This window comes from Saprolegnia parasitica (genome assembly GCF_000151545.1).
Source record: "Saprolegnia parasitica CBS 223.65 unplaced genomic scaffold supercont2.1, whole genome shotgun sequence".
Taxonomy (NCBI): domain Eukaryota; phylum Oomycota; class Saprolegniomycetes; order Saprolegniales; family Saprolegniaceae; genus Saprolegnia; species Saprolegnia parasitica.
In genome coordinates, this window is record NW_012156395.1 from 572189 (window position 1) to 597735 (window position 25547).

The 25547-nt window shown below is 60.3% G+C and overlaps 12 protein-coding genes across 12 annotated transcripts in view; 3 read left to right on the forward strand and 9 right to left on the reverse strand.

Moving 5' to 3' along the window:
- SPRG_22050 (hypothetical protein) overlaps positions 1-962 on the reverse strand; it is a gene marked incomplete at both ends in the record, with an annotated part of 1740 nt that extends 778 nt beyond the window's left edge. Inside the window, one exon of the mRNA XM_012338739.1 lies at positions 10-962. Within this exon, the coding sequence (XP_012194129.1) occupies positions 10-962 (953 nt within the window). The remainder of the gene's footprint in view (positions 1-9) is intronic.
- Positions 963-2298: 1336 nt separating this feature from the next.
- On the forward strand, positions 2299-2653 carry SPRG_00231 (hypothetical protein). Its single transcript, XM_012338336.1, has 2 exons — positions 2299-2411; positions 2454-2653. The coding sequence occupies exons 1-2, from the start codon at positions 2351-2353 to the stop codon at positions 2636-2638; spliced, it is 246 nt and encodes an 81-aa protein (XP_012193726.1). The 5' UTR covers positions 2299-2350; the 3' UTR covers positions 2639-2653.
- Positions 2654-3151: 498 nt separating this feature from the next.
- SPRG_00232 (TKL protein kinase) lies at positions 3152-5083 on the reverse strand. The gene is made up of 5 exons (XM_012338337.1): positions 5012-5083; positions 4902-4967; positions 4785-4850; positions 4674-4736; positions 3152-4631 (listed from the first exon to the last, which is right to left on the reverse strand). The coding sequence occupies exons 3-5, from the start codon at positions 4787-4789 to the stop codon at positions 3182-3184; spliced, it is 1518 nt and encodes a 505-aa protein (XP_012193727.1). The 5' UTR covers positions 4790-4850; positions 4902-4967; positions 5012-5083; the 3' UTR covers positions 3152-3181.
- A 200-nt stretch (positions 5084-5283) lies between these two features.
- On the reverse strand, positions 5284-5865 carry SPRG_00233 (hypothetical protein; the record flags this gene model as incomplete). Its single annotated transcript, XM_012338338.1, has 3 exons — positions 5501-5865; positions 5361-5444; positions 5284-5302 (listed from the first exon to the last, which is right to left on the reverse strand). Exons 1-3 carry the CDS (start codon positions 5836-5838, stop codon positions 5284-5286), a joined length of 441 nt encoding a protein of 146 aa, XP_012193728.1. The 5' UTR covers positions 5839-5865.
- A 958-nt stretch (positions 5866-6823) lies between these two features.
- Positions 6824-8202, forward strand: SPRG_00234 (hypothetical protein). Its single transcript, XM_012338339.1, has 5 exons — positions 6824-7361; positions 7411-7515; positions 7563-7891; positions 7936-7990; positions 8045-8202. The coding sequence occupies exons 1-5, from the start codon at positions 6867-6869 to the stop codon at positions 8123-8125; spliced, it is 1065 nt and encodes a 354-aa protein (XP_012193729.1). The 5' UTR covers positions 6824-6866; the 3' UTR covers positions 8126-8202.
- An 83-nt stretch (positions 8203-8285) lies between these two features.
- SPRG_00235 (TKL protein kinase) lies at positions 8286-9829 on the reverse strand (the record flags this gene model as incomplete). Its single annotated transcript, XM_012338340.1, has 2 exons — positions 8286-9684; positions 9756-9829. 2 exons carry the CDS (start codon positions 9827-9829, stop codon positions 8310-8312), a joined length of 1449 nt encoding a protein of 482 aa, XP_012193730.1. The 3' UTR covers positions 8286-8309.
- Positions 9830-10355: 526 nt separating this feature from the next.
- Positions 10356-10872, reverse strand: SPRG_00236 (hypothetical protein; the record flags this gene model as incomplete). The annotated part of the gene is made up of 2 exons (XM_012338341.1): positions 10356-10479; positions 10532-10872. 2 exons carry the CDS (start codon positions 10870-10872, stop codon positions 10356-10358), a joined length of 465 nt encoding a protein of 154 aa, XP_012193731.1.
- Positions 10873-11357: 485 nt separating this feature from the next.
- SPRG_18782 (TKL protein kinase) lies at positions 11358-14113 on the reverse strand (the record flags this gene model as incomplete). The annotated part of the gene is made up of 8 exons (XM_012338619.1): positions 11358-12955; positions 13004-13066; positions 13120-13185; positions 13230-13295; positions 13341-13412; positions 13462-13584; positions 13633-13716; positions 13764-14113. The coding sequence occupies 8 exons, from the start codon at positions 14111-14113 to the stop codon at positions 11428-11430; spliced, it is 2352 nt and encodes a 783-aa protein (XP_012194009.1). The 3' UTR covers positions 11358-11427.
- Positions 14114-14792: 679 nt separating this feature from the next.
- SPRG_00239 (hypothetical protein) lies at positions 14793-18443 on the reverse strand (the record flags this gene model as incomplete). The annotated part of the gene is made up of 1 exon (XM_012338342.1): positions 14793-18443. One exon carries the CDS (start codon positions 18441-18443, stop codon positions 14793-14795), a length of 3651 nt encoding a protein of 1216 aa, XP_012193732.1.
- Positions 18444-19015: 572 nt separating this feature from the next.
- On the reverse strand, positions 19016-20635 carry SPRG_00240 (TKL protein kinase; the record flags this gene model as incomplete). Its single annotated transcript, XM_012338343.1, has 2 exons — positions 19016-20513; positions 20562-20635. 2 exons carry the CDS (start codon positions 20633-20635, stop codon positions 19016-19018), a joined length of 1572 nt encoding a protein of 523 aa, XP_012193733.1.
- A 383-nt stretch (positions 20636-21018) lies between these two features.
- SPRG_00241 (hypothetical protein) lies at positions 21019-21650 on the reverse strand (the record flags this gene model as incomplete). The annotated part of the gene is made up of 3 exons (XM_012338344.1): positions 21349-21650; positions 21146-21292; positions 21019-21091 (listed from the first exon to the last, which is right to left on the reverse strand). Exons 1-3 carry the CDS (start codon positions 21630-21632, stop codon positions 21019-21021), a joined length of 504 nt encoding a protein of 167 aa, XP_012193734.1. The 5' UTR covers positions 21633-21650.
- A 1336-nt stretch (positions 21651-22986) lies between these two features.
- Positions 22987-25354, forward strand: SPRG_00242 (hypothetical protein). The gene has a single exon (XM_012338345.1). The coding sequence runs from the start codon at positions 23019-23021 to the stop codon at positions 25317-25319; it is 2301 nt and encodes a 766-aa protein (XP_012193735.1). The 5' UTR covers positions 22987-23018; the 3' UTR covers positions 25320-25354.
- Positions 25355-25547: the final 193 nt, after the last annotated feature.

The following is a 25547-nucleotide window of genomic DNA, read 5'->3' on the forward strand; positions in this document are numbered from 1 at the left end:
CCACCGTACTTCCAGTTGCCGTTGCCGTCCATGACACCAAAGTGGGTCTCGTAGCCGCCCTTGTTGGGGACGTCCTTGAACATAAAGTAGTAGGTCGTGTCGCCGCCGTTCGAGCCAGCCCAGTCGTTGAACTTGTCAAAGTAGCTCTTGGCGTTGTCGTACGTCGAGTGGTGGCCGTTGTACGAGCCGCCGGTCGAAGGCCACCCTGTCTCCGTGATGCGAGCCTTGCCGCCCCACTTCTTAGTGATCGCACTCCAGCGCGCGTTCAAATCGCCCATCGGGTTGGTGATCGACTCGGGGCCGCTGAAGAACGGGTAGATGTTGACACCGATCGAGTCGCACGCATCCGCGACCTGCGGGTTGCGCAAGAAATCACCGTCGATCTGGACGGTACCAACGGGCACGTTGAGGCCCGCGGCCCGGATCGCAGACTTGCCCTTGTTGATGGCGTCGACGACGGCACCGGCGCCCCAGCCCTTGTGGAGCTCTTCGTTGCCAATGTAGATGGCCTTGACGCTGCCCGGATGGCGCTTCGTGCCATCAATTGCGGCTTGGAGCTCCTTGTCCCAGTTGCCGCCTTCGATCCAGACACCAACAGCAATCGAGAGGCCGGCTTTGGCGGCCGCGTCGATCATGTTCTTGCCACCGTACGTCACTTGATACGTGCGCACGGACGAGTACTTTTGCTTGATCAAGCCAAAATGGCGCTCGAGGTCCGCCGGGTTCTCCGTCGAATCGTAGCAGATACCGGCGCCGTTCGCACCGGTCGAAACACCGGTGGCGCTGTCCACGCTGGGGCTGGCGGTCACGACCGCGAGGACGGTGCCAATCATGGCAACGGCGCCAAGGGCGCTTACAATCTTCTTGTGGCCGATGGCCCAGTCCTTGGCGCGCTGGAGAAAGGTCGGCGAGGCAGATGCAGGCGGCATGCCCATCTCGACCTGCGACTCTGGCGTCTGCATGGCAATTCAAAAGTGATGCTCATTGCTTTGCGCGCACGCAGTTACTCGCCGATAGCCGGACGCCATGCTGGGTGTCCCATTCTCAAAGCATTGGCGCCACCTTTTCGCACTTGGCGTTTGTATGGGTCCTCTACCTGCGTGGAACCCAGCTGTCGAAGTTCGAACCGTTGCTTCGTTCCACCGAGTTGGAATTCGTATACACGTGCCGTAGTTTCGAGTGGAGCTTGGTATTTGTATGGCATGTAAAAGGGCGTCCGATGCAAGCTGGTGGCAGCGAAGCACGGCCTCGACCCTATTTGCGTTTTGACGGGTCCCCTGAAAACAAAAATAACGTGGCAATTGTATACGTCGGCGATCGAACACGTAGGCCCTGCTTCGGCCATCCCAGACTGGATCGCAGCTTCGATGTGTAGCACGCGCTGCGTCATGGACATGGGAATGAGGAACGCAATGCCGGGATAGGTACAGCCTCCGTAATGCCTGAGAGATACTACATAGGAGAGATACTATACTAGGAGAGAAGTGTGGACACGCTGCTGGAGGTGATGACGACGTGGGCATTGCTCACGCGGAGATGGAAGAGCCGTGCAAATGGGTGTCGCCGTCGCGGCTACGTGAATCGAATAAGCTTATGTCGTCGACAAGGGCGCATGACAGTTCGCCTCCAGTACATTGTAGCAAGTGCAGGTATCGAGTATCTGATGCGGAACACCGAGTATCCGGGTTGGTCAACTTCTCGTCTTCTCGTCGACGCCATCTCGTGCATGGAGGCACAGTGTAATAGTCGTATGGAGAGGCCATCGCTCGCCCAGGAATCGATCGACCTGGCATCGGAGCGAGGTTGACTCGCGTGCTTTTGAGACGCGGCGATGAAGCCGATTGTTGCACCGACGATTACAGCGGCGCGCCAGAGTCTTCTGCGTCTCGAGAATTCATGACAGGCTCGCGACGTTCGGCGCCGACACGTGGTGCCGCGTGACCAACATCGCCGTCGTCGTGCCAAGTTCTTCGAGGTTGCACTACCGGTATACTACTGAAAAGCTGCAGGACTGGAGTCCATGCCGACACTTTCTGTGTGCTCAGAGGTAGAGCGCGTCGTTCAACGGACGTGTCAAATAGGATGGCGCCAAACTCACGATGGAAATCAATGGCCGCGAGCTGCGGAGCTTTTCGGCGAGCACTCGCCTCCTCTACCTCCGATCCTCGAGACTCGCACGGTGGCATACAAAAAGCAAGATGTTGAACATGGTGGAAAATTCAGGATTCGAAACGACTTGGTTTTTGTATACTTGACGGGCCAAGGTGGTGCCACCTGGTCCTTTTGTCGCAGCACCGACACCATACAAACGCACGATCTTGGTCGCACTCGAGAATACTGCGCTTCTTGTATGCCCGCACTCAACCCATGGACGCGCCATGCCACGCCGATCCTGGGCCGCGCCACCGCGAGTACGTCCCAGTGCCGGTCCTGCGACGCGCGCATTGAGCAAGGCGAGATCCGCGTCGGCGTCATCTTTCAGCACGTGAAGGGGTACATTGCCCTCGATTGGCACCACTTGACGTGCTGCGCGTCGCCCCACCTCCTCCCCAGCGTCGACGGCTACGAGCTCTTAACCGAGTGCGAGAAGGACGCAATCGAGACGTACGCCAAGTCCACCAACGTGGTCGTCGCATGACATTTTCCTTTTGCTCGTATTTAATCCAACACGACACATTCGTGTTCTCAAACGGGGCGTCTTGGTCTGGACGTGCTGGAAAGTCGATGGATCTCTCCACAAGGACGCGCGAAGGTTCAGCAAGTCGCAGGTGTATATCGCCTCGGAATGGCGTGGGATGTGCGCCCATCACCCAGCAGCAGCCTGCACAGTACAGTACCAGCTCACAGCTCACACGCGTCAAATTACCGCAGCACAGTGTACCGAACTTGTGCACCGACTTGGCTCTGTCCGAGTCGAATCGCTCACAAGTCCACACGGACACTACCTGGTACACCATTTTACTACCCAGCATCCGAGGCATCGCAACAGGTCAACATACCGTATCGCCTTCATCACGACGTGCCAACAACCTCGTGGTCATGCTTGCCGACCGTAGAGGAGGCTGCGCTTTGCTGCTGGCGAGTGGACAGTGTGAGCGATGACTCCATCGCCGTCATCCAGAACCAACTTGTTAGTTAAGTAGAAGGTGACCTAGCCCTCGGGGTAGATAGATAAGGTGGATTAACTCGCCGCGTCGAAAAAGTGTTGGTACTCCTGGAACAGGTCAAAGAGTTCGGTCGCGTCCGGGCGGTCGTCCGGGTTGTACGAGAGGCACTGGCGCGCGATCTCATAGATGCCGGACGGGCACTGCAGCGTGAAGCGCGGTGCAATCTCGCCGTTGACGACCATCATTGCAATCCGGGTGCGAGCCAGAGTGATGGTCGATCCCGGTTCCAGGTACACGTGCGAGTACGGCACCTCGGCCGTGTCGAGCTCCGAGAGGAGCACACCAAATGAATAAATATCGGCCTTCTCGCTGTACCGGATGCCTTTGAGGACCTCAGGTGCGATCCACGCCGCCGTGCCAATCTCGGCCGTCATGGTCATCTCGTCTTCGCGCGCCCGGCTCGTGCCAAAGTCGGTGAGCTTGGCCTCGTAGTGCGGGCCCAAAAGAATATTTCGGGCTTTGATATCGCGGTGGATCACAGGCGTCGATAAGCCGTGCAAATACATCATGGCCTCGACCATGTCCATCGCAATGCCCAGCTTGGCCGCGCCGCGCTGAAAGCAGCTCGACGTGTCGGACGAGATCGTTGGCGCCGACCGCCACGCGTCGCCCGTGAAGCTGTGTTGAGACCCGAGCGACGCCACCTCCTTGGCCGGCAAGACCGAGTCGGCGATCATGGGTGCCTCCCACGACAGCGTCTTGGGGTTGGCGACCAGGAGGCTCCACACGTCGCCGTACGGCATGTACTCGGTGACGATGCTCATGTTGTACAAGGTCGTCCACGTAATGCCGACGAACGCGACAATCTTGGGGTGCGTGAGCTGCGCGTAGACGCGGATTTCTTGCATAAACTCGTCGATCGCGTGCGGGTTGTCGACGAACGAGGGCAAGAGCCGCTTCATCGCCACGTACGTGCGGCTTGTGCTCGTCGGCTGCGCGTGGTAGGCTGCCAAATACACAATGCCAAAGCCACCGCGCGCGAGAATGCGCCGGCGCTCGAGGGCCGCGGCCGGGATCCGGTACGCCTGAAAGGCCTCTTCAAAGCGCACGTCGTGGTAGAGCCGGCAGCTGTCGGCGAGCCCCGTGAGCGGCGGGTCCTCGAGTTCTTCAAACCACTGCTTCTTGTGGCACAGTCGGTACATGAGGCAGCCAAGCACGCTCAGAAGCGAGACAGACAAGACCAATATCACAACCGTCGACGTCGAAATCGGCCCTGCACTGGATGGCGCGTCCTGGACGAGGCAGATGGGGAAGACGCCGTAGAGCAGCTTGGTCTCGTACTCGACGCTGCACGTGGACGCGGTCGTGGTTGTCGAGAGCACGTTGCCGCACATGTCAAAGAGCGTGATGCGCGTGTCGTTGATCGTTGTCATGGAGGTCACATTCGGGTTCAAGAGCTTGCTCAAGAGATCAAACTGCGACTGGTTGGCGTACAAGGCCGTGAGGGGGTTGCCTGCCAAGCACCTACGCCAATTCTGAGCCCCACGCGATCCTCTCTCGTCGTACAAGTGAGTTAGACTCGGCGGAAAGTTTGCATGGAGCTCCTGGATCGAGTTGTTCCAGAGCGATCTAGGACAGCAAGACGTGAGCACATGTGCTGCAATGTAGCGCGCTTACAGCATCTGCAGCGTCGGAGGCCAGTGGACACCATCGATCGACGTGATGGCATTGTTGTTGAGCGAACTACCGGTCCGTAGCATCGTGAGACTGTGTCATGGCATGTTGAGGCGATACATGTTGACGAGGCCGCGCGTGAGGAGCGCAGGGGGCACGGAGGTCAGCGCGTTGTGGCTCACATCACTAGCGTTCGGTGAGGAAGCTGCGTGCAAGAGTCCGCATCGTACATGACGGCGAGGGACTTGGGCACGCCGTCGGCCGCGAATGCGCTGTCGCCGAGTTGATTGTGGCGGAGGTTTCTATATCCTCCTCGTTTTAGCACAACAAGAACGCTATGGAGCGAACGCGTACAGCTCGGCGAGTGCCGGCGCCTTGATGCGGACGCTTGTGAGGCGATTGAACGGAACGTTCCTAGACGTCGCCGATGAGCCAGTGTCGCAGAGGATCGCTTTGGCCTACAGCGTCGTGACCATCTCGCTCAATCGGACGTCAAGCGCCGTCAATTGATTTCCCAAAAGCTGGCTACAGGTCGTAGCGACGTGAGTGCAAGCTGTCACCCAATCGACGACGACGTACATGGTTTTGGCGACGATGGGAATGCCGTGGATGTCGACGTCGAGGCTGCTGTTGACACGACTGAGGTTGAGGTTGTCGAGCTCACTAATCACCCATCATCGTATGTGCATGAGGACATGAAACGATCGTCGGCTTCGTACATGACCGCCGCAGTGTTGGGCAAAAAAGCCACGTAGTCGATCGCAAACTCGCCATCGAGCGTGTTTTTGATAAAGCCGGTCGTGCCCATGCGAGCGCTATACGTCTTGACGGCGCCGCGGTACACGCTGCCATTCGGAAACCACACGCACGACACTTGGTCGGGCTCGGCCTCGCTGCCGTACGCAGCGTCGCCCCACTCGACGCCGTCGCAGTTGGTCGTGAACGTGGTCGTCGCCACGGGCACGACACGCAGCGCGCGGCCCAGCCGTGGATCGCCGGCGATCACTGCGCGCAGAGCCAGGAGACCCACGAGCAGACGCCGCAATCGATGGCGCATTGGTCAATTGTCGTACTCCACCGTGCTGTTGCCTCTTTGGCGACGCGCAGGACATGCTCGGCCGCTGCTCGGCGTCCTTCTATTACCAACGCCCTGTCTGGACAGGACGGATGACATCTTGCTAGCGGCGCGCTATTGGATCGGCTCCGTGGTCGTGCCGATATGTGATTGGCTACCGAGATTGCACTTTGGGTGCCGATTGGTGCAAGTTCAAGTCGGGTGATGCTCGTCATGCGTTACCCCGCCTACAGTCGGACCCGTGTTTATGTTGACCGGTCGAAGCACTGGACTTTAGGGCCTCAACGCGATGTCGACTGCATCTCGGGTACAGTGTAGTTGGACCGTCGTGCAGTTCACGACGACGGCGACGAATCGTCGTAGTAGGATCGGGCGTCGTGGTACATCGTGGGCTGCAAAGCAACGAGCGATGGCGACAGGAGGACCTGCGACGGGGTAGATTCCGAGGCTGTCGTCGCCGCCGCCACGAAGACGTCTATGGCTGCGTTGGCGCAAGGACGCACGTCGTCGGACCGCAGTGTCGCAGTGGCAGCGCGCAATATTTCACCCGCCGCCGCGATACACGGTACCTTAACAAAGGAGCGCAAGGCCGCTCGGGCTGCTTTCTTCGACGAAGAAGTGCGAGCGACGTGTTGCTTCTGCCGCGCCGGACGGTGTGACGTACGAGCTCGTGTCGCGTTGGTGCGAAGCGCGTCGGAAAAGATCCACGCAGAAGATCCATCGCGCGGTTTGCACCCATTTGATTGGCTACCTCGTGACGAATGATTACCAATCTTCATCGACAGAGCTAAAAACACCCCATTGCGTGGGCACAGGTCGGCTGTGTGCACCACGACGATGCGCCCATTGTCCTTGACCAAGAACAATGGATGCTCGCAGTGTACTGGGGTACACTGATGTCGGTGGCGTCTGCGCGCGACGCGCGCCCACGGTCGGCATCCCGTCAACTGTGCTTAAAATGGCGTGCTTTTAGCCCGCCGCGTGGGACAAATTCGATTTTAGGTGCCACCATGCAAGCACCGCCCGGCGGCCCACCGCCACCACCGCCGTGGTTCTCTGCTGCTGCGCGATCGGGCCCCTATGCTCCGCCGCCGCGCGCCTATGGCCCTCCACCGCCACGCGCCTACCGCCCGTTGCCGCGTGCGTACGCGACTCCGCGCTTCGTGGATCCGGACAGCGTCTGGGTCCAGCAGTTTGAGGCACGGCAGGTGCGGACACCGCCCGCACCACCCACGACCGTGCAGGCCGTGCGCGAAAAGCTCGCGTGGGGCCTCCAGACCGTGCGCGAATGCAAGCTCCTCCAGCACGATCTCGCGCACCTGGCCGCGACATGGCCTCACGACGACGAGCGCGCCATGACGCGGACCAAGCTGCAATGGGACCGGCGCTGTGCGACGCTCAACAGCCACATGGAGAAGCTGCGAGCCTTTCAAACCTCGTTTTTCGACGACAGCGATGCGCATGCGACGCTCCGCCGCCTCGTCCAACGCGTGGCCAAGAAGACGGTACCACGAGCTTTGTCATGCCTCGCTCGTCACGCTTTCGCTGTGGCAGAGGTATCGCAAAGCATTGCGCCAGCGACGAAAGGCCGAAGCCATCATTGCTAAAGGGCTCCAACTTGCACAGGTGGACGATCTTGCGTCGACAACCGAGTCGACGGTACGGTCCTTTGCGCAACAATAGGATTCCAGACCAACGGTGCGTAGATGGCAACGACGCCAGCAATGACGAATGAGGATCCAGTGCCACAACCCTCCAACCGGCAGCAAATGAAGCGCGAGGCTTTGAGCAAGCGGCTGCGTCTTCTCCTCGAGCTCAAGAAGCAGCGGTCTGTCCAACTGACGGCCGACGATATAGCCGCGCAAACCGAGGCCAGTGCGGTCCTGGCGGCACGAGACGCGCTAATGGCGGCGCGGAAGCGCCCGCCGCCGCCACCACTTGCTTTGGACGAGCAGCAGAGTCCAGTGGCGCCAAAGAAAATGGCGTTTCCCCTGCGTGAGGCCAAGATGACCATGGAAAGCCTCGTTGCTGTTCGGTATGCTCTCAATGACGTGTCGCATGTGACGCTCGCTGCCTTAGGTTCGCATGGGACGCCTTCTTGGTCTACGACGGCACGGGCACGCGCATTCCGCCGGTATATATATTTATCATGGCCTGTCGCCGTGAGGCGTTCCAACCACCTCTGTAGTGCATGGTCGACCCACCTGCCGAGCCCTCGGAAGGATGGCAGCCCTACTACCACCAAGAGTCCACGGCGACGTCACTGTGATAAAGGACATGCTCGGCTAACATGATACATGATCGATTGACCATCCCGAATGTAAATCAAGTCATGTTCGCGTACCAGCCCCTAGTCTATTAAGTGTCCGTTGCGGTCGAACGTCCGTAGAAATACGTGCATCGATTATGTTCAAGACACGAAAACGAACAGGCATGTTAAGTTAGTTGAAGGCTCAATGGCCGCCCAAAAAGTCGGACGAGAAAAAGTTGGCGCTCTCATCGTGGCGCGGCGGGGTGCACTCGGAGAGGAGAGCGAGCAGCTCTGTCGCCGTGGGTCGCTGCGCCGGGTCAAATGCGAGACACCGCCGCGCGACGCGGGCAATCTGGTGCGGACACTGGGCGCGAAAGCCCGGGCGGAGCTCGCCGTTAACGACGAGCATCGCAATCCGTGTCCGCGCCAGCGTCAGCGTCGACCCGGGCTCGAGAAAGAGGTTGGCATATGGAATCTCGGTCGTATCGAGCTCCGACATCATGACCCCAAAGCTGTAAATGTCGGCCTTCTCCGTGTACCGCACGCCCTTTAAGACTTCGGGGGCGATCCACGCGGCCGTGCCAATCTCGGCCGTCATCGTGAGGTCGTCGGCCCGGAACCGGCTCGTGCCAAAGTCGGTCAATTTGGCCTCGTAGTGGGCGCCCAAGAGCACGTTACGCGTCTTGATGTCGCGGTGGATCAACGGCGTCTCCAGGCCGTGAAGGTAGCGGAGCGCACTCGCGATCGCTTTCGCCACGTCGATCTTGGAGACGCCAAACTCGGGGCCTTTGACCATGCCCATCGTCGTGCGGCCGCGCATCGCATCGTGCTGCATCTTGGTGAACCACGACGTGACCCACTTGTTCTTGAGGAGGAGACTCCACACGTCGCTGTACGGCATGTACTCCATGACGATCGTGATGTTGCGGGCGTTGCTCCACGTGACGCCCTTGAAGCCGACAATGTGCGCGTGGTGGAGCGACGAGTAGAGGCGGATCTCGTGCAGAAATTCGTCAATCGCGCGCGCGCTCGCCATAAAGTTGGGGAGGAGCCGCTTCATGGCCACCTTTTCCTTTTGCCGGAGCGTACCGAGGTAGACGACGCCAAAGCCGCCGCGGGCCAAGACGACGTCGCGCTGGAGGTCCGTGACCGGGATGCGCACCTGCTGCAGCTGGTCGTCGAAGCGCGCGTCGTGCTGGAGCCGCGACGTCTCGACCATATCCACCGGCAGCATTTGGTCGTCGTCGGTCTCGTGGTACCACCACTGGGCCGTCTTTTTCTTGGCCCGACGCAGCCGGATGACCGCGAGAAGACTGAGGAGCACGAAAATGAAGACGCCGATGCCGACACCGACGACGGTCGAGAGCGACGCCGTCTTGTCGTTGCCGAGGATGCAAATGCCAATGCGCGGCGTGATGTACTGGACGCCAATGTGGCCGTGGCAGTCGGCGCCGCCGAGGGTCGAGCCGAGTACCGGCCGGACGTCGGGGGACCCTGCCCAGTTGGAGAGCTTTTGAAGGATCTCAAACTGCGACGCGTTGGCGTAAATGGCCGTGATCGGGTTGCCAAACAAGCCCCTACGACATGTTGTTGGTGTTTCCGAAACGGGGATCGTGGCAGCGACACCACGTTGAAACGTCGCACGTACAAGGTCGTCAAGGTCGCTGGAAAGTTGGCAATGATGGTCGAAATCGAGTTGTTTTCGAGCGTAATCTCCGTCATGCCTGGCGGCCAGCGAATGTCTTTGATGGTTGTGATCGAGTTGTTGCTGGCGCGCCTACCGATGCTTTAGAAAAGGGGGTTTTGCTGTGGACGTGACGACATACAAGCGCTGGAGCGATGGCAACAAGACGCGTGGTGGCACTGATGTGAGCTTGCTGTAGCTCATGGTTCTACAGTGAAAGTTATTAGTGCATCTCGCCGTCAGAAGGCGTCGTCGACGAACAATTCCACGAGCGATGGTGGCAGCGGGCTTGCCTCAAACGCTGTTTCGGTAAGGGGGTTGCCACTGAGCCACCTATGATTCAGCGATTTCACCAACGGCAACCTCAACAACTTCAACGTACAACGTCGCGAGGCCCGACGCGTTGAGGTTGACGCGTGTCACTTGGTTGTTCCGGGCGTCCCTACGCACGGTACTCCTTAGCATCATGCATCGCGTCGGCATGCAGGCGTACAGCAGCAGCATCGCGCTCGAAAAGGCGACGCTCAGATCGGAAATCTGATTGTCGGGCACGTATCTACCACACTACATGAGTCCACGCTCCAATACACTACGATCTGCGTACAGCGCGGTGGTCTCGAGGCGGATGCCTTCGCTGTCACGACGTAGCGACGCGTTGAGACGCGAGATGCCGAGGTTAGCGAGGACCCTACTCGTCACGGTCGCACGGATAAGAAGCGACAAAGGTGCCATGATCGTACGTGACGGGCGCTTGGTTGGGGAGGAACGCCACGTAGTCAATGTGCAGGGAGCCGGCCGCGACGGTGTTTTTGATGTTGCCGGTCTTTTCCCGAAACAGAGACGCGGTCGTCTTGTTGGCGCCGCGCCAGACCGTGCCGTTGGGGTACACAATGCACGAGGGCTGGTCGGGCACGACAAAACTCGGGTCGGGGCGGAAGGTCACGCCGGCGCACTGCGTCGTAAACGTCGCCTCCGTCACCGATGGGATACTACTACGACTGTCGCTCGCATTGCGCACACCGAGGCGGACGTCGTCCGTGTCGACGGCGGCGACGAGCAGTCGAGAGTGCGGCGTCTGCATGCAAATGAAAGGTGGGCGCGACGGTACCGCGGTGGCGCCTGCGACAAGCCACGAATCGGTACCTGCTAACGGCGGTGTCGCGCGCGTCCGTCCCGTGACACGCATGGCGCGTCGCCGTGGCGCCAATTTCAAAACGGACCAATCCGTGCACGCGGATACCCGGGCATGCGGTCACGCGACGCAGTGCGCGCACCGCAGCAGCTTGCAGGTATCGCACAATGCGCTGGCTCGGTGGCTGTGCATCCATGGCTTCGCGCGTGATGATTATTGCACCAAAGATTCCATCATGGACGGCGACAAGGCGGCGGCAGCCAAGACGCCTCGTGCAGCGTGCGTGGGAACACATGGCCACAAGCAGTGGCGCCAGGAGGTTCGACGGCTCCGTCCGGCATGTCCTGCGGCTCGAATAAATGCATGAGGGCGCTATGCACGTGGACGATCGCCGGTACAAGCGCGTCAACAGTCTAGTAACTCTAGTTGAAACGTCGGACAATAATGAAACCCTATCCCTCTACTACAATATTACGACGACGACGACGACGTGAAACGACAACACTAGACGGCATCGACAACGGACGAGCGCCTCGGCTCGATCGACTCGTGGCACGGCTCCAGAAGCGCGTCAAAGCTGCCGTGCTTCTCGGGGTGGTACTGCCGCAGTGAGACTGCCAGCTCGGCCGCTGTCGGCCGGAGGCCCGGGTCGTGGGCGAGGCAGCGCTGGGCAATCGCGACGATGCCCGAAGGACACGCGTCTGTAAAGGTCGGCGAGAGCTCGCCACTCGCGACCAGCATCGCGATCCGCGCCCGCGCTAGCGCTAGCGTGCAGCCCGGCTCCAAGTAGACAGTCGAGTACGGTACAACGCCCGTGTCGAGCTCGGCCATGAGCACCCCAAAGCTGTAAATGTCGGCCTTCTCCGTGTACCGCACGCCCTTCAACACTTCGGGGGCAATCCACGCGGACGTGCCAATCTCGGCCGTCATCGTGAGCTCGTCGACGCGGAGTCGGCTCGTGCCAAAGTCGGTGAGCTTGGCTTCATAGTGTGCGCCCAGAAGGACATTGCGGGCCTTGATGTCGCGGTGGATCAACGGCGTCGAAAAGCTGTGCAAGTACACCATCGCGTCGACGACGTCACTGATGATGGCGAATCGGGACGCGCCCGGGAGCGCGTGGACGCTCGAGTCGTTGGAGCTTGGCACCGTGACCACATACGACGCGTCGGCCGTCGACGAGGACGCTGTGCGCCGCCGGGACACGGAGTTGATCGCATTCGTCTGGCCACCGGCGACCATGGCTTCGAACCACGACGTCACCACGTCCTTGTTGGCCTCGATCAGCGACCACGCGTCGCCGTGGGGCATAAACTCGGTGACCATCGAGATGTTGGCGAGCGTCGACCACGCGATGCCGATAAACTGGACCACTTTCGGGTGCTGGAGCTGCGCGTAGAGTCGAATCTCGTGCATGAACTCATCGATCGCTTGCGGGCTGTCGAGCACGGCGGGCAGCATGCGCTTCATCGCGACCGGCGTCGTCTGCCGGAGCGTGGCCTTGTACACGACGCCAAAGCCGCCTTTGGCAATCACGACATCGCGCACAAGGTCGTCGACGGGAATCCGGTAGTCCTTGAGCGCCTCGTCAAAGCGGACGTCGTAGTAGAGCCGCGTCGAGTCGGCGAGCGCGAAAAAGTTGGCGTCGTCGTCGTCGTCGTACCACTTGGTGGCGAGCCGGCGTCGGTCGCGCTTCCGAACGCAGCAGCAGACACCGGCGGCGGTTAGAACGACCGCCAGCACGATCAGGAGCACGAGCACCGGTACGCTCAGGTGCATGCGGCCATGGTGCTCATGGTCTTCATGGGTCACGCAAATCGGGTACTTGTTGAGAAGGAGCTGGACACGAAAGTGTCCGCGGCAGCCACTGGCCGAGATGGTGGTGAAGATGGGAAACTTCACCGTCTTGTTTCCGTAGTAACGCCGGAGGTGCTCGTAGCCTGGCGGGATGCGCGCCTCGTCGAGGGATTCGTTGAGCAGCGCAAACTGAGACGCACTGGCGTAAAACGCCGAGATGGGGTTGCCGCGTAGCCACCTACGCCGCCAACGTGAGTGCAACGGATGCAGGCGACGAGCAGACTACAAGGTGGACAAGCTCGATGGAAAGTTCGCTCGGATTTCGGAAATGCTGTTGTTTTCGAGAAACCTACTCCACGGACCCATGAGCACCTATCGTGGCCGGCACGACCAAGCACGCACAAGGTGGAGAGCGTGGGCGGCCACTCGATGCCGTCGAGTGACGTGAGCGACGTGTTGGCCAATCCGCTACACACACTTTTAACACCAAAAGCAAGGCCGAGTTTGCATACAGCGACGTGAGCGATGGCACCAACACCTCGGTGGGCACGGCCCCGAGCGGGTTGTGGCGCAAGGAGCTACAGTTTTTACGCTTCAAAACGATCCACAGGAACAAGCCGTACAGGTCGGTGACGGTTTCTGGCACAGACGTCGTCGTGAAGCTTTGGCGCGTCAACGCGTTCGAGTCCAGGTTCCTAGACAGCAATTGAACTCACAAAGGGTCGTCAAGACAAACAGCCGTACACTTTACGCAGACCGTCGCCGCGGAGCTGCACCGTCGAGATGGCATTGCCGGAGAAGTAGAGTTCTTGGAGGTTCGGGCCCACATCCATGGAAGCAGTCGTGAGGCTGTTGTTGTTCAGATACCTAAGTCATTCGTGCTGAGAAGTCGTGCGCGTAGGCGTGTGTGCGTACAGCGAGACGACGCCGAGCGACACGTTGCCCTTGTCCTTCACCAGGGTCTGGTTGATTCGCTCGAGGCCGACATTTTGGAGCGCGCTAAGCTTCAATGAGCGTTCCGACGACGGCAGAGGAACTGTACGTACACGATGGGTACGTTGTTGGGCAGATACTCGAGGTACGCGATGTCGACGCCGCCCCAAATCGCATTCTTCAAGTTGCCCGTCGTAAAGTTTCTCGACGACGACGTCTGGAAAAGGTCGGTCTTGTTGGCGCCGCGCCACACCGTGCCGTTGGGGTACACGATGCACGAGGGCTGCTCCGGCACGACGTACACGCCGAGCTCGGGCGCAAACGTCACATTGGGGCAGTCGGTGGTAAAGGTCGAGACGTTGACGGCGCGGGTGGTGACGCCGAGGAAGCGCGGGTCCGACCGGACGTCGTAGGCGCTCGCTGCTGCCGTTGCGAGCGCAGTGATGAGAAGACCCGATGGCATCGACGGCGAGACTGCGAGACTGGTGCAATCTGGTCGGCGCCTTTCTGCGGCGGCGTGACCGCCACCTGGCGTGTCCCAGCTGTTTTGGCCAATCGCCATTGGCTACCAAGGGTAAAGTGCCGTTTCGCACGCGTCACGGGACCGGTGACACGGGCGGCTGATTCGTCGACAGTCCAGCTCTGCGTCGGTGGTGCAAGCTTCCGCGGTGCATGGCTCTGAGCGCCCGATCAGCTACTTGTAGTAGGAGACTGCGATTACTGCTTCTTGATCACTCGTGGCGGCTGGAATGCAGTCGTCAGCGTTTCCGCCGCATATTTGTCGACATTCTCATCCGCCATTGCAATGAACCAGTGAAGAAACATTACCGAGAGACGGGAGTACTAATAGTACCGGTAGTAGGTAGTGCAATGCAACCTGGGTTCGACGACGACGACGACTCGAAGAACGATCAGCGAAGCGTGCGCACCAACGAAACATGCCATCATCGAGTTCTTACCGTGGCCTGGAAGCTTCTTCCCAACATATTCCTCGTCGTCGTGCGTCGACAGCTTGCGGCAACGGCATCGATCGCCACATCGTCCTGATTTCGTTTCCACACTTGGAGAGACAAAAGGGTGTACAAAGGCACACAATTGTCTAGGACGAGAGCTCGGACGAGAAAATTGCTTTGAATTTGCACTTATCGCTTTCGATACTGGACAAATTGAAGCGCACCGAGCGCGAGAAGGCGGACACCGAGAATGCTCAAGACCGTCACGACGAGGTTGCGCGTCTGGTCGTCGATGCGCATCTTGTACACGAACGCGACATAATCGCGGACCATTGGTGCGTCGACACCGATCGCGCGGCGCAGCGCCAACGGTGCGTCGTGGACGACGCCGCAGCCCACGGAGTTGCGACTCGTACACTGCCCAAAGGCCTCGGCGGCCAGTAAGGCCATGCCGTACTGCGGCGGCGTGCTTATGTAGAGCCATTGGTACCAAGATGGGATCTGCGACGATGGCGGCACAAAGCCGTAGAAGAGGAAGAAGATCGAGTTGAGGAGGATGCCGAGGAGGATCGATGTTTCCGGCGTCGGAAGCAGGTACACCATGAGCTGGCCCATGTAGACGTACAGCAGCAGCAGCAAGCACACGTACACCGTGTAGAGTCCGATCGCAGCGGTCGCGATGCCGACGAGCGGCGCAAAAATGACGGTAAAGAGCAAGGCCGTGGCCATCGCGTACGGTACTTCCACGAGCGTCGAGCCAACAAAATACGCCAATGGGGCATACGTGGAAGCGGCGCGTTCGCGGTAATAGCTGCGCCGGGCTTCCGAGGCGAGCGGGATCGCGCTGTTAAAGCTGATGTAGCCCATGTACGTCGTCGTGATGTACACCATGCCAACGGCGGCCGTCGCACCAGTGTACGTCTCGTAGCGCACGTCGGCAAAGACAAGACCAAAGAGCAGTGCGAGGCCCATTGCAATGTAGAGCCGCGTCCGAAGGCTCTCGGGCGTGCGCCAGTAGACACGAAAGAACCGCGTCGTCAAGAGGTAGCACTGCGTCACGAGCGGCGCCCCAGCGGACGGCGCCGATAGGTCCGAGACACCGGTCGATGCGAGCGCCGACATAAGGGCATCGTGCTCCTTGGACTTGAGAAAGCGATCGGCGTAATCGATGCGATCGTCGGCGAGGACATCGAGCATCCACGTGGCCGGGTTGACGTCCTGTGGTGGCGCCTTGTGCCACGCCTCAAAGTACGATAGCAAGTGCGCACTTTTGGGCCCGAGCGGTCCAAAAAAGGCCGTCGTCCCGCCCCGTTGCAGCAGCAACAGCGCGTCAAACAGGGCAAACACCTCGGTCGACGGCTGGTGGATCGTACACACGACCGTGCGCCCGGTCGACGCGACGTGGCGGACACTCTCCATGACGATTTTGGCCGACCGCGCATCGAGACCCGACGTCGGTTCGTCCAAAAAGAGAATCGTCGGCGACGCCGCGAGCTCGACGCCGATCGTGAGCCGCTTCATTTGCTCGACCGACGACCCGCGGACAAGCTTGTCGGCGAGGCTGTGCATGTCGAGGAGAGCCAAACACATATCGGCAAACGCGATCTTTGCAGACGTTGGCACGTGGCTCGGTTGCCGCAAGAGGGCGCTAAAGTGCAGTGCTTCTCGGAACGTGGTCGCTTCGCAGTGCACGTCGTCTTGCTCACAGTAGCCCGCGTACCGCGCAACACTCTGCGTCGGCACCCCGTTGACCGTGATGCAACCAGTGGTCGTGCCCGCGGTTTTACGACCGGCGAGCACATCGAGCAGCGTCGTTTTGCCGGCGCCGGACGGACCCATGAGCGCCGTGATCGTCCCCGGCTGCGCGTAGCCGCTGACGTTGGTGAGGAGCTGTACACCGTCACGAGTTGCGTACGAAATGTCTTGGAACGCCAGCGTCATGAGCGTTTGCGGCGGTGCCGCCTGCAGGGGTTCGTGGATGTCGATGCGTTCATGCATCGGCGCCTCGGTGTAGTCGCCCGTCGTCGTCGACGTGGTACGAACGACGGCGACATGATGGGCCTGGCCGTCGTTGTACTCGACGTAGGTGAGAGCTAGCATCGTCGCGCCGACGTAGGCGACGTAGCTCCCGAGAAGAAACACCACCCCGTATCCGACCCATGCTGCGTCGTGTGGGAGGCCGAGCGTCTGCAGTTGCGCGTGCCCAAACGACGTCGCGCCGGTCGCATGGCAATAGTCGATGCCTTGGTGCTCGCAACGCGCGTACTTGGCTGCCATATACTCGCTAATCGTGATGGCGCGGTTGCACCACGCCAACGGGTTGAGCCAGTAGATCCACCTCAAAAACGGTGGCAGCGACTGCAGCGGGACGACGAAGCCTGCGAAGACGACCGTGACAAGGATCGTGAGAAGCGCCATGGGATCGGCAATGTACATGCTCGGCGAAATCGCGCCAATCAAGCCAAACCACGCGCCAAACGTGAGGTTGGTGAGCAGGAGCAGTAGAATGAAGAGCCCAAATGCTGACGCCGACGCTGCAAAGCCCGCGAACCAGTAGACGAGACTGCCGCAAATGAGCGTCTCCACAAGTGCAAACGGCACAGGTGCCAGCGACTGCGCGACGACAAATGCAAACGGCGAAAAGAACCGGCTGCGCGTGTGCTTGTAGTACGTCGACCGACCGAGCAGCAGCGACGGCAGCGTCGCAATCTGCCCGAGCGCGAGAAAGATCGACGTTGAAAAGACAACACCGAGCAATGTTGCCGGCGTCGCCGGGTCGACATTGTAGAAGGTCGTTGCGTACATCAAGCCCATGACCATCACCGTCACGAGCCGACTGTGCACAAAGCTCGTGTTGCGGAAGAAGATGCGCAGCTGCCGCATCAATAGCGCACGATATGGCGACACCACCGTCGATGGTGGCAGAGGCGCGACGGACGCCATTACGACTGGTTCCGACGGCGTGTACAGTGGCGAGGCTCGAAACGCCGACGCGAGCGACGCGCTGTCCCGGGGCACATTCGGCCCACTGCAGTAGGCGGCCATTTGCGGCGCACCCAAGTCGAGCAGAAAGTCCGCGACGTCGCGCTCAAGCGGACACACAAGTCCGATCGAGGCAAAGTACGCGCTGCAGTCCACAACGGGGCCGTGGTACAGCACGTGGCCGCAATGGAGCAAAAGCACCGAGTCGAAGAGGTTGACGACGGGTGGCGTCGGCTGCAAAAGCGCCACAACCACGGTTTTGCCAGACGCGGTCGCGACGTCCTTGAGCAGCGACACGAGCCGGTGCGTCGTCGCGCTGTCGAGACCGGTGCTAATCTCGTCCAAGCACACAATGGGGGCATCGCCAAAGGCCATTTCACCAAAGGTGACACGCTTGCGCTCGCCGCCTGAGAGCTCGCGAATCGTCGTGTCGGCGCACGTGCCGAGGCCGAGAGCATGGACGACGGCCGCTGTGTCCATCGGCGCGCGGCCACAAGCAGCTGCGAACGCAAGCGTCTCATTGACCGTGAGCGACTCGTCGTGGTCGTCGCGCTGACCCACGTACGCCGCCCTAGCTGCAGCATCGGGCATCGGGACACCGTTGTACGTGATGCGACCGTCGATGCGCATACGCGTGAGGCGGCCGCTCAGAAGCTTCAAGAGCGACGACTTGCCCGCGCCTGGTTGGCCCAAGAGAAGCGTCATCGAGCCTGGGGCAAAGGAGCCGCTCATCGAATGCAAGATTTGCCGACGCGCCAAGGATCCGTCGCCCAGCACCGCCTTGACCCGCGACCAAAGCGGCAACGGCGCCGACACGGCGACATCGGCGAGATGAATTGCGAGCCCCGATGTTGTCATGGTGGAATGATCGCTTGCCATGGAGATGGTAAAATCAAGTGTGGTGGTGCAGAGGTCCTGTCAACTGGGTCCGACCTCGCGTGTCCAGCGCCAAGATTGCAAGACCCATCAGTAGTATGTATCGCGGTTTGTATGGCATAGTCACACCAAGTCTTTCTACTCAGCATGAAGCTTCGGGCGTCCAAGGTGGGACAGACACTCCGAGACGACTAGGCTTTGTCCGTTGGGAATCGATGAGCAATATACGGGTGATCAGCAGTGCGCACGGCACACGAAACATGACAAATACCGTCCTGTCGCAGCGCTTCGAGTGGTATCGGAGTTGGTCTCGGTTACCCTAACCCTTTCAGAACCATATTTAATCTTTAAGAAATGAGCTTGTGGACGCACGCAGCTCATCGACTAGAATACATGCATACAAACCTGCCTACGAAAACCACCCGCTTAAAGCATGCGTTCGAATGCACATACTTTCCCGTCGCACGGATGACGCGGGCGTGGCAGGTGCATGGGAGCAGCACGAATCACGACGCAGAGTCCGTCCCATCATACAAATAAATTAAAATAACACACTAGTTGGTGCCGAGGAGTTGACGCAAGTGGTATTGTTGTAGCAGCTTGGCCACTTGTGTCGCCGCCGGCCGGTCGTCCGGGTTGTGCGCTAGACACTGCATCCCGATCGCAACGATCCCCGGCGGGCACTCGGCCGTAAACTCCGGGACCAAGTCGCCTGTCGCGACCAGCATCGCGATCCGCGCCCGCGCCAACGCGAGCGTACAGCCGGGCTCCATGTAGACCTTGGCGTACGGCACTTGGACCGTGTCGATCTCGGTCATCATGACCCCAAAGCTGTAAATGTCGGCTTTCTCCGTGTACCGCACGCCCTTTAACACTTCGGGGGCGATCCACGCGGACGTGCCAATCTCGGCCGTCATCGTGAGCTCGTCGACGCGGAGTCGGCTCGTGCCAAAGTCGGTCAATTTGGCCTCGTACTGCGGTCCGAGGAGCACATTGCGGGCCTTGATATCGCGGTGGATCACGGGCGTCGGAAAGCTGTGCAAGTACGCCATCGCGTCGACAACGTCCGTGAGGATGCTCAAGCGCGAGACGCCATTGTCGGGCACCGACGGCGGGCCACTGTGGCCGCGGCGGTCGAGTGCCGGAAGCTCGGTCGTCTCCGAGTTGCTGTTGGGTGCCGTCGACGGTGTCCCGAGCGACGCTTGCGCGGCCAGAATCGGGTCGCGCTGGAGGCGGTCGTGCCATGACCGGGTCTTCCCATTGGCTTCCAGAAGACTCCAGACGTCGCCGAACGGCATGAACTCGGTGACCATCGAGATGTTGTACAGCGTGGTCCACGTAATACCGATGAACGCGACGATCTTGGGGTGCGTGAGGTGCGCGTAGAGCCGGATCTCGTGCATAAACTCTTCGATCGCGTCGGCGCTGTCGATAAAATGGGGCAGCATGCGCTTCATCGCGACCGGCGTTGTCTTCCGGAGCGTGCCGTAGTAGACGACGCCAAAGCCACCCCGTGCAATGACAAGGTGGCGATCGAGGTCCTCGACAGGAATCCGGTACGGCGCGAGGTAGTCGTCAAAGCGCACGTCGTAATTCAGCCGCGCGCTCTCGACCACGTGGTAGTAGGCCGCCGCGTCGCCCGACTCTTCGTACCACTGCGGCTTGTTGGCCGCGGACGAGGCGAGGAGCGACGCGTTCTGCTGCACAAGCTCGGCCTGGCGTTTTGCTTGCGCGCGGGACCGCCACACGAGGTACACGATGACGCTGCCTGCGACGATAATGACCGCCGCGATGGCCCCAATCCACGTGCCGACGTGGATGACCGGCTTGGACGACGGAGCGACCGCGTCGGCCACGACACAGATCGGGAACAACTGGTCGACACCGCCCGCCGTCGTGGTGATGTACTCGGTGCGGACCACGCGGGTGTCGTTGCAGCGATAGAACGGCAGCTCGAGAAGGGGCGGGGCCCAAACTTTTGTTTTTTGGAGGAGTGCCAGCTGCGATGAGTTGGCGTAAATGGCTCTCAAATTCGCGTTCGTCTGCAAGTCGCTATACAACCACCACGTCTAAAACCTGGCTGCGACACGGACAACGTACAGAAATCGCAGTGTCGACGGGAAACTCGCCTCGAGCTCGCTCAAGCTCGTGTTGCGAAGGGACCTATCCGTCATGACCATCGAGTTTCCGTCGCCGACGACGTACAGCTGGTTGAAAAGGGGCGGCCACGCAAGGCCGAGTGGCATGCTCTCGAGCGGATTCGCGTTCAATAGACTAGACGTGACGTCAGCGATGTGCCGATCCATGCAAGACCACGCACAGTGTCTGGAGCAAAGGGAGATGTAGCACGTGCGTCGGGAAGGCGCGCAGCATATTTCGCGCGAGGCTCCTACACACGGGCCTGAGTCGCTTTGAATCCAAATCGCATATTTTGTACAAGGTGGTGAGTGTGCGGGGATACGCTATGGCGTTCAAGAGTACGTCGTTGGTGAGCGAATTGCCCGCGAGGTCCCTACGCGACGTTAAATGAATGCGATCTGGAGTTCGAGGAGCGAATCTACAAGGTCTGGAGCTTGGGGTGGTAATGCTGCGTAATGTTGACGTGGCCAAGCGCGTTGTTGGACAGGTCGCTAGAAAGGAGCCATCATCATCAACATGGATAGAAAGCCTCGCTGTCTTCGTACAGCGAGAGGAGCGCGTCGGGAATCGTCACTTTAAACCTCCGCAGCGCATTGTTGGCCAAGCTGAGGGACGTCGCGGCGAGGGCGAATCCGGTGCGGTCGGTCCTCAACGACCCGTTGACGCCAGTAAGCCCGAGGTCGGCGAGGATGCTAGCACAAGGCAGGCAGTTCAGTTAGCACCGACGGAGCACTGCTTGGCAGCGTACATGGCCTGCACGCTGTTGGGCAAGTCGCGCACATAATCGACATGGACACCGCCGGCAAGGACGTTCTTGAACGCACCAGATTGGAACCGGGCAGGTGCTGCCGGGTCGATCGTCGTGAGGTTGGCACCACGGAGGACGCGGCCGTCCGGCAGCCAAATGCACGACGCCATCGCGCCCGGGGTAAAGTTGCCGGCTGTCGCGAGACTGCAGTCGGCGCTATCACACTCGGTCGTGAACGTCGGGACGGCGACGACGACCGGTGGTCCGACCACTGCGCACGCCATTCTTATCGTCGAACGAGCGGAAACGGAAAAGTGCACACACTTGCATAATCAGCGCGCCAGATGCGGCGCCCGGCCTACGTTACGCATGGGTGGCGACCAGTATGCCGGTCAAGTGACAGCGAGAACCACAACCGGCGGCTTGGCGTTCCGTGACCGCCGCCGTCTCCGCCGAGTCTGGCTCGTTGCCCCATGTGCCCCATGTGGCCAATTTGTCGTTGACGCTGCAATACAAGAGGTCGGGCGGATGGGGCGTTGCTGCTGGGATGCTCCGAAACTGACGTGACAGGCGGCGTTGACGCACTGCGATGAGCGACGATGTCACTCGACCCGTCACGAGAGTGGGCCGTCGACTCGTTCGAGCTACTCCTGCGATTCGAGTTGCAGCTGGGTACAGACGCCAGGGGCGTCACTCGACGTGTTCTGCGGCGGACAATGCGGCTCCAAAGGTAAACAAATATCATGATGCTCTGTTTGTTGGTTGAATGTGTGAATAGCATCAGCACATCCTTAGTAGTAAACTCAACCTAGTCGTGATTAATTGCAAGCTAACCTAGTCGTGATTCGAGAAGATGGTGTATGTTGAGCTTTTTGAAAACCGCTTCTTCCGATAAAATCCGAAGTGATCCCTAAAAGCTGCCTCGATCTATGCACCATTGCCCCACGACTACACAAGTGTAGTCGGAGGTGGGATAAGGCCGACGATCACCAGGCTCCGTCGGCGTCCCTCTGGGCAAAAACACTCGGATTGACTACCCCTACCTCTACGTCTGATCACTTTTGTCTTGGGGCATCTGTGCAGCGGCGATCCAGTTCGGAACTGGGTTGGGTCAACGGCGTGGCGCGGAATGACTGGACGTGACGAGTTTCGGACTTTGCCGTTGAAAATAGGATTTATCCTCATTCACAGCCGTGAGAGCACGCGGTTGTTTGTCGAGGGCGTCACGCCGTCGCGTTCGTATTCATGCAAGACCTTACGGTTGAGTAACTACGAGTCACAAACGCAGCCGTCGTGCGAACGCACCAGCGTCTGATTTTGAGCGACGCAAGCACCGTGTCTTTAGCGCTACCGACAAGAACGTCGTGGCTGGAAGCAGAGCCTGAACGAATCGGGTCAAGCGACGCCAACGTCACCCGTTGGACTCGACATCAACAAAGCATGACGCGACAAAGATACACACGGTTGTGTCCGCCGTGCTTCACCGTACTTTTCTCAATAAGGACATATCCTCGTTTCATGATGCCAGTCCTCGTTTCCATATCCGGTACACAATTTGCAAGGGTTTATCCGGACTGGTTCCACCCAGCGGAATCAAGTCTTGGAGGTTTCGGATTTGCAACCGGCAAGACGCAGCGCGGCCCGAAGACGACGACGCCCGCGGCCGCAGCATGACGCCATCCACCAAGCGCGACGGCGAAGCGACGCCATCCAACTCGGCTAGCCGAAGCTACATGATCGGGTCGGCCGGCGGCGCCCAGCTCCAGGACATCCTGCGCACGGCTGCCCAGCCCGAGGAGGCCATCGTCTCGTTCCAAAAGCAGCATGGCCTCAAGGAGGACACGGCCGCATCGCTGCAGCTCCTCGACTTGCTCGGCTGCCGGCGGTCCGAAACTCACCGCAGCCTCCTCGACGCGCTGCTCCAGACGCTTCTCGCACGCATTCAACACAAGCACACGAGCGAGGCGCAGCTGCTCAAGCTGCTTGAGGCCACGTTCCCGTACCTCGAGTACAAGGAGCTCCGATGCATCCCAATCGCGATCATGGCGGCGCAGAGCTCAACGCCGTCGCTCTACCTCAAGGAGATGTGCGACCCGGACCACCGACACTTGCTTGAACACCTCCCGATGCACGTCAAGCGCCGCCTCTGGAGCATCGCACCGCACGAACTGCGGCTCGAGATGGACAAGGTCGTCGGCCAGTACCTCGACCACAAGCGGGCGCTGCTTCTCGAAGCGTCGTGTCCCTTCGACCTGCATGCCCACTCGTCGCTGTCGCCCGAAGACAGGCGGAAGCAAGACCCGGTGCTCGCGACGCTCGTCAACATGATTGGCGACTCGGCCGAGCTCTACCTCCAGTGCGTCGACATTTTGCGATCCATTGTCGCGTCCGGGGTACTCCCGGGGCACGCGTCGTCGCTGGAGTCGCCCAAAGAGTACACATACCTCGCGTCGCTGCTTGGGACGCTCCGCAGCGACATGGCCAACGTCCAGCGCGACCACGCGACCACGCTCGTGCGCACGGACCCGCTGCACAAGTTTCTCTGGTTCCTCGACCACGCCGTGAAGACCAACCACATGGACGCCGCCCAGCTGCTCGAGATGCTGCTCGTGCTCCGGAAGCTCCGGCTCCGCGACGCCAAGCCGTCCGCGACTGCGATCGCGTCGGCGCCGCCGCCACCAAAGGAAACGCTCCTCAAGCTCATTGACCAAATGACCAAGTCGGACAGCCGCCGCATCTTTGCCGAGCCGGTGCCGGACGATGTGCCCAACTACCATACGATCATTGCGTCGCCCATGGACCTGAGCACGCTGCGGCAGAACGTCCATGCGGCGCTCTATAGCTCGCTCGCCTCGTTTGCAAAGGACGTCAACCTCATGTGGACCAACTGCATGACGTTCAACGAAGAAGGCACGATCTACCACAAGGAGGCGAAGCGGCTCGAGAAGCTCAGCGCCGGCTGGATGGAGAAGGCGCGCGTCGCACTCGAAGCGGAGAAGGCGCCGCCGTGCCTGCTCGCGACGACCGGCGCTCTCTCGGCCAAGGACGCCAACGACACGGAGCGCTCGGGCATGGTGTTTGAAGGCGAGTGCGACCCGCTTCTTGCCGACGTGGCCATTGTGCTCTCGGATCCGATCGTCAAGCGGCTGTTGCACCACGTGCTCTGGCTCCAGCTGCGTTCGGTCGCGGCCCGGCACATCTTTCCGACCGACGATCTTGTGTGTCGCGGCCTCGTGCAGCTCCTGCATGTGGGCAACGTTGGCTCGGTGCGCCGCATGGTGCGGAAGCAAGACTACCTCTTGCGGTCGCCGCCCGTGCTCGTGCTCCGCCTCTGCCTCCCGCTTCTGCTGCGCGCGCAGCTCTCGAGTGCCCACATGCCCGAACGAACGATCGCCATCTTTGACGAGAGCTGGGCGACCGTGTGGGCCAATGGAACGTGCCTCAAAGCTCTTGGCCGCCAGTTTTTTCTGACGCTCATCCACGACGGTGCGCTTGGCGCTGCGCACGCGCTCCTCAAGACGACCGAGGCGGCCGCCGAGAAGGACGACGCGTGGACGCGGGACAGTGTCTTCCTCTCGAGTGTCGTGCATGCGCTGCTGCTGCACAAGCATCATCTCAAGCACAAGGAAGGGCCGTGGAAGACGCTGGTTCACGCCCTCTTCGAGACAATATGGCTACCTGCCGTGCGCCTCGAGCAAGGCAAGGCGTACGTGGACGTTGAAGACATTGCCGTGCTGCCGCTCGTGCATCTCCACGGACAGATGGCGCGCCTCATGGTCGCCTTGGTCGACGACAAGGAGTCGATCCTTTCGTTTGCTTCATCGGCGCTGCATGGCTTGACGTCCGAGACCGTGCCACTCGCCGTCGTCGCGGCCAGCACCGCCTTTGCGCCGCTACGACCGTTCTACCGCAAGCTACAGCTCAAGCATCCCGAGCTCGCCAAGGATGTGACGTTCGAGGACGACTTGTAGCGTGCGTAATAGATGAACGTCCTCTGAGTACACTATCTACACGGCTTGTCCTTCGGATCGCTCGACGGCACGACCTCGGCGCTCGTCGTTCTCACCAGCTCTTGTCATTGTCCTTGTTGCCACCATGGCTCCAGGACCGTCCAGCCCCTGCTGCCAGCCCCTGCTGCCAGCCCCTGCTGTCAGCCCATGCTGCCAGGTCATCCTACCAGCTCGACGACGCGATCCATG

What these genes read in the sequence shown, in the direction of transcription:
- SPRG_00242 (XM_012338345.1), top strand. Translation starts at nt 23,019, where the DNA reads ATGACGCCATCCACCAAGCGCGACGGCGAAGCGACGCCATCCAACTCG.
- SPRG_00232 (XM_012338337.1), bottom strand. An exon ending in CCGCCGAGTCTAACTCACTT is followed by an intron (nt 4,632 to 4,673) that starts GTACGACGAGAG and finishes GAATTGGCGTAG; the next exon opens with GTGCTTGGCAGGCAACCCCC.
- SPRG_00234 (XM_012338339.1), top strand. Translation starts at nt 6,867, where the DNA reads ATGCAAGCACCGCCCGGCGGCCCACCGCCACCACCGCCGTGGTTCTCT. An exon ending in CGTCGACAACCGAGTCGACG is followed by an intron (nt 7,516 to 7,562) that starts GTACGGTCCTTT and finishes AACGGTGCGTAG; the next exon opens with ATGGCAACGACGCCAGCAAT. An exon ending in CGGGCACGCGCATTCCGCCG is followed by an intron (nt 7,991 to 8,044) that starts GTATATATATTT and finishes CCACCTCTGTAG; the next exon opens with TGCATGGTCGACCCACCTGC.
- SPRG_00231 (XM_012338336.1), top strand. Translation starts at nt 2,351, where the DNA reads ATGCCCGCACTCAACCCATGGACGCGCCATGCCACGCCGATCCTGGGC. An exon ending in CCTGGGCCGCGCCACCGCGA is followed by an intron (nt 2,412 to 2,453) that starts GTACGTCCCAGT and finishes GCATTGAGCAAG; the next exon opens with GCGAGATCCGCGTCGGCGTC.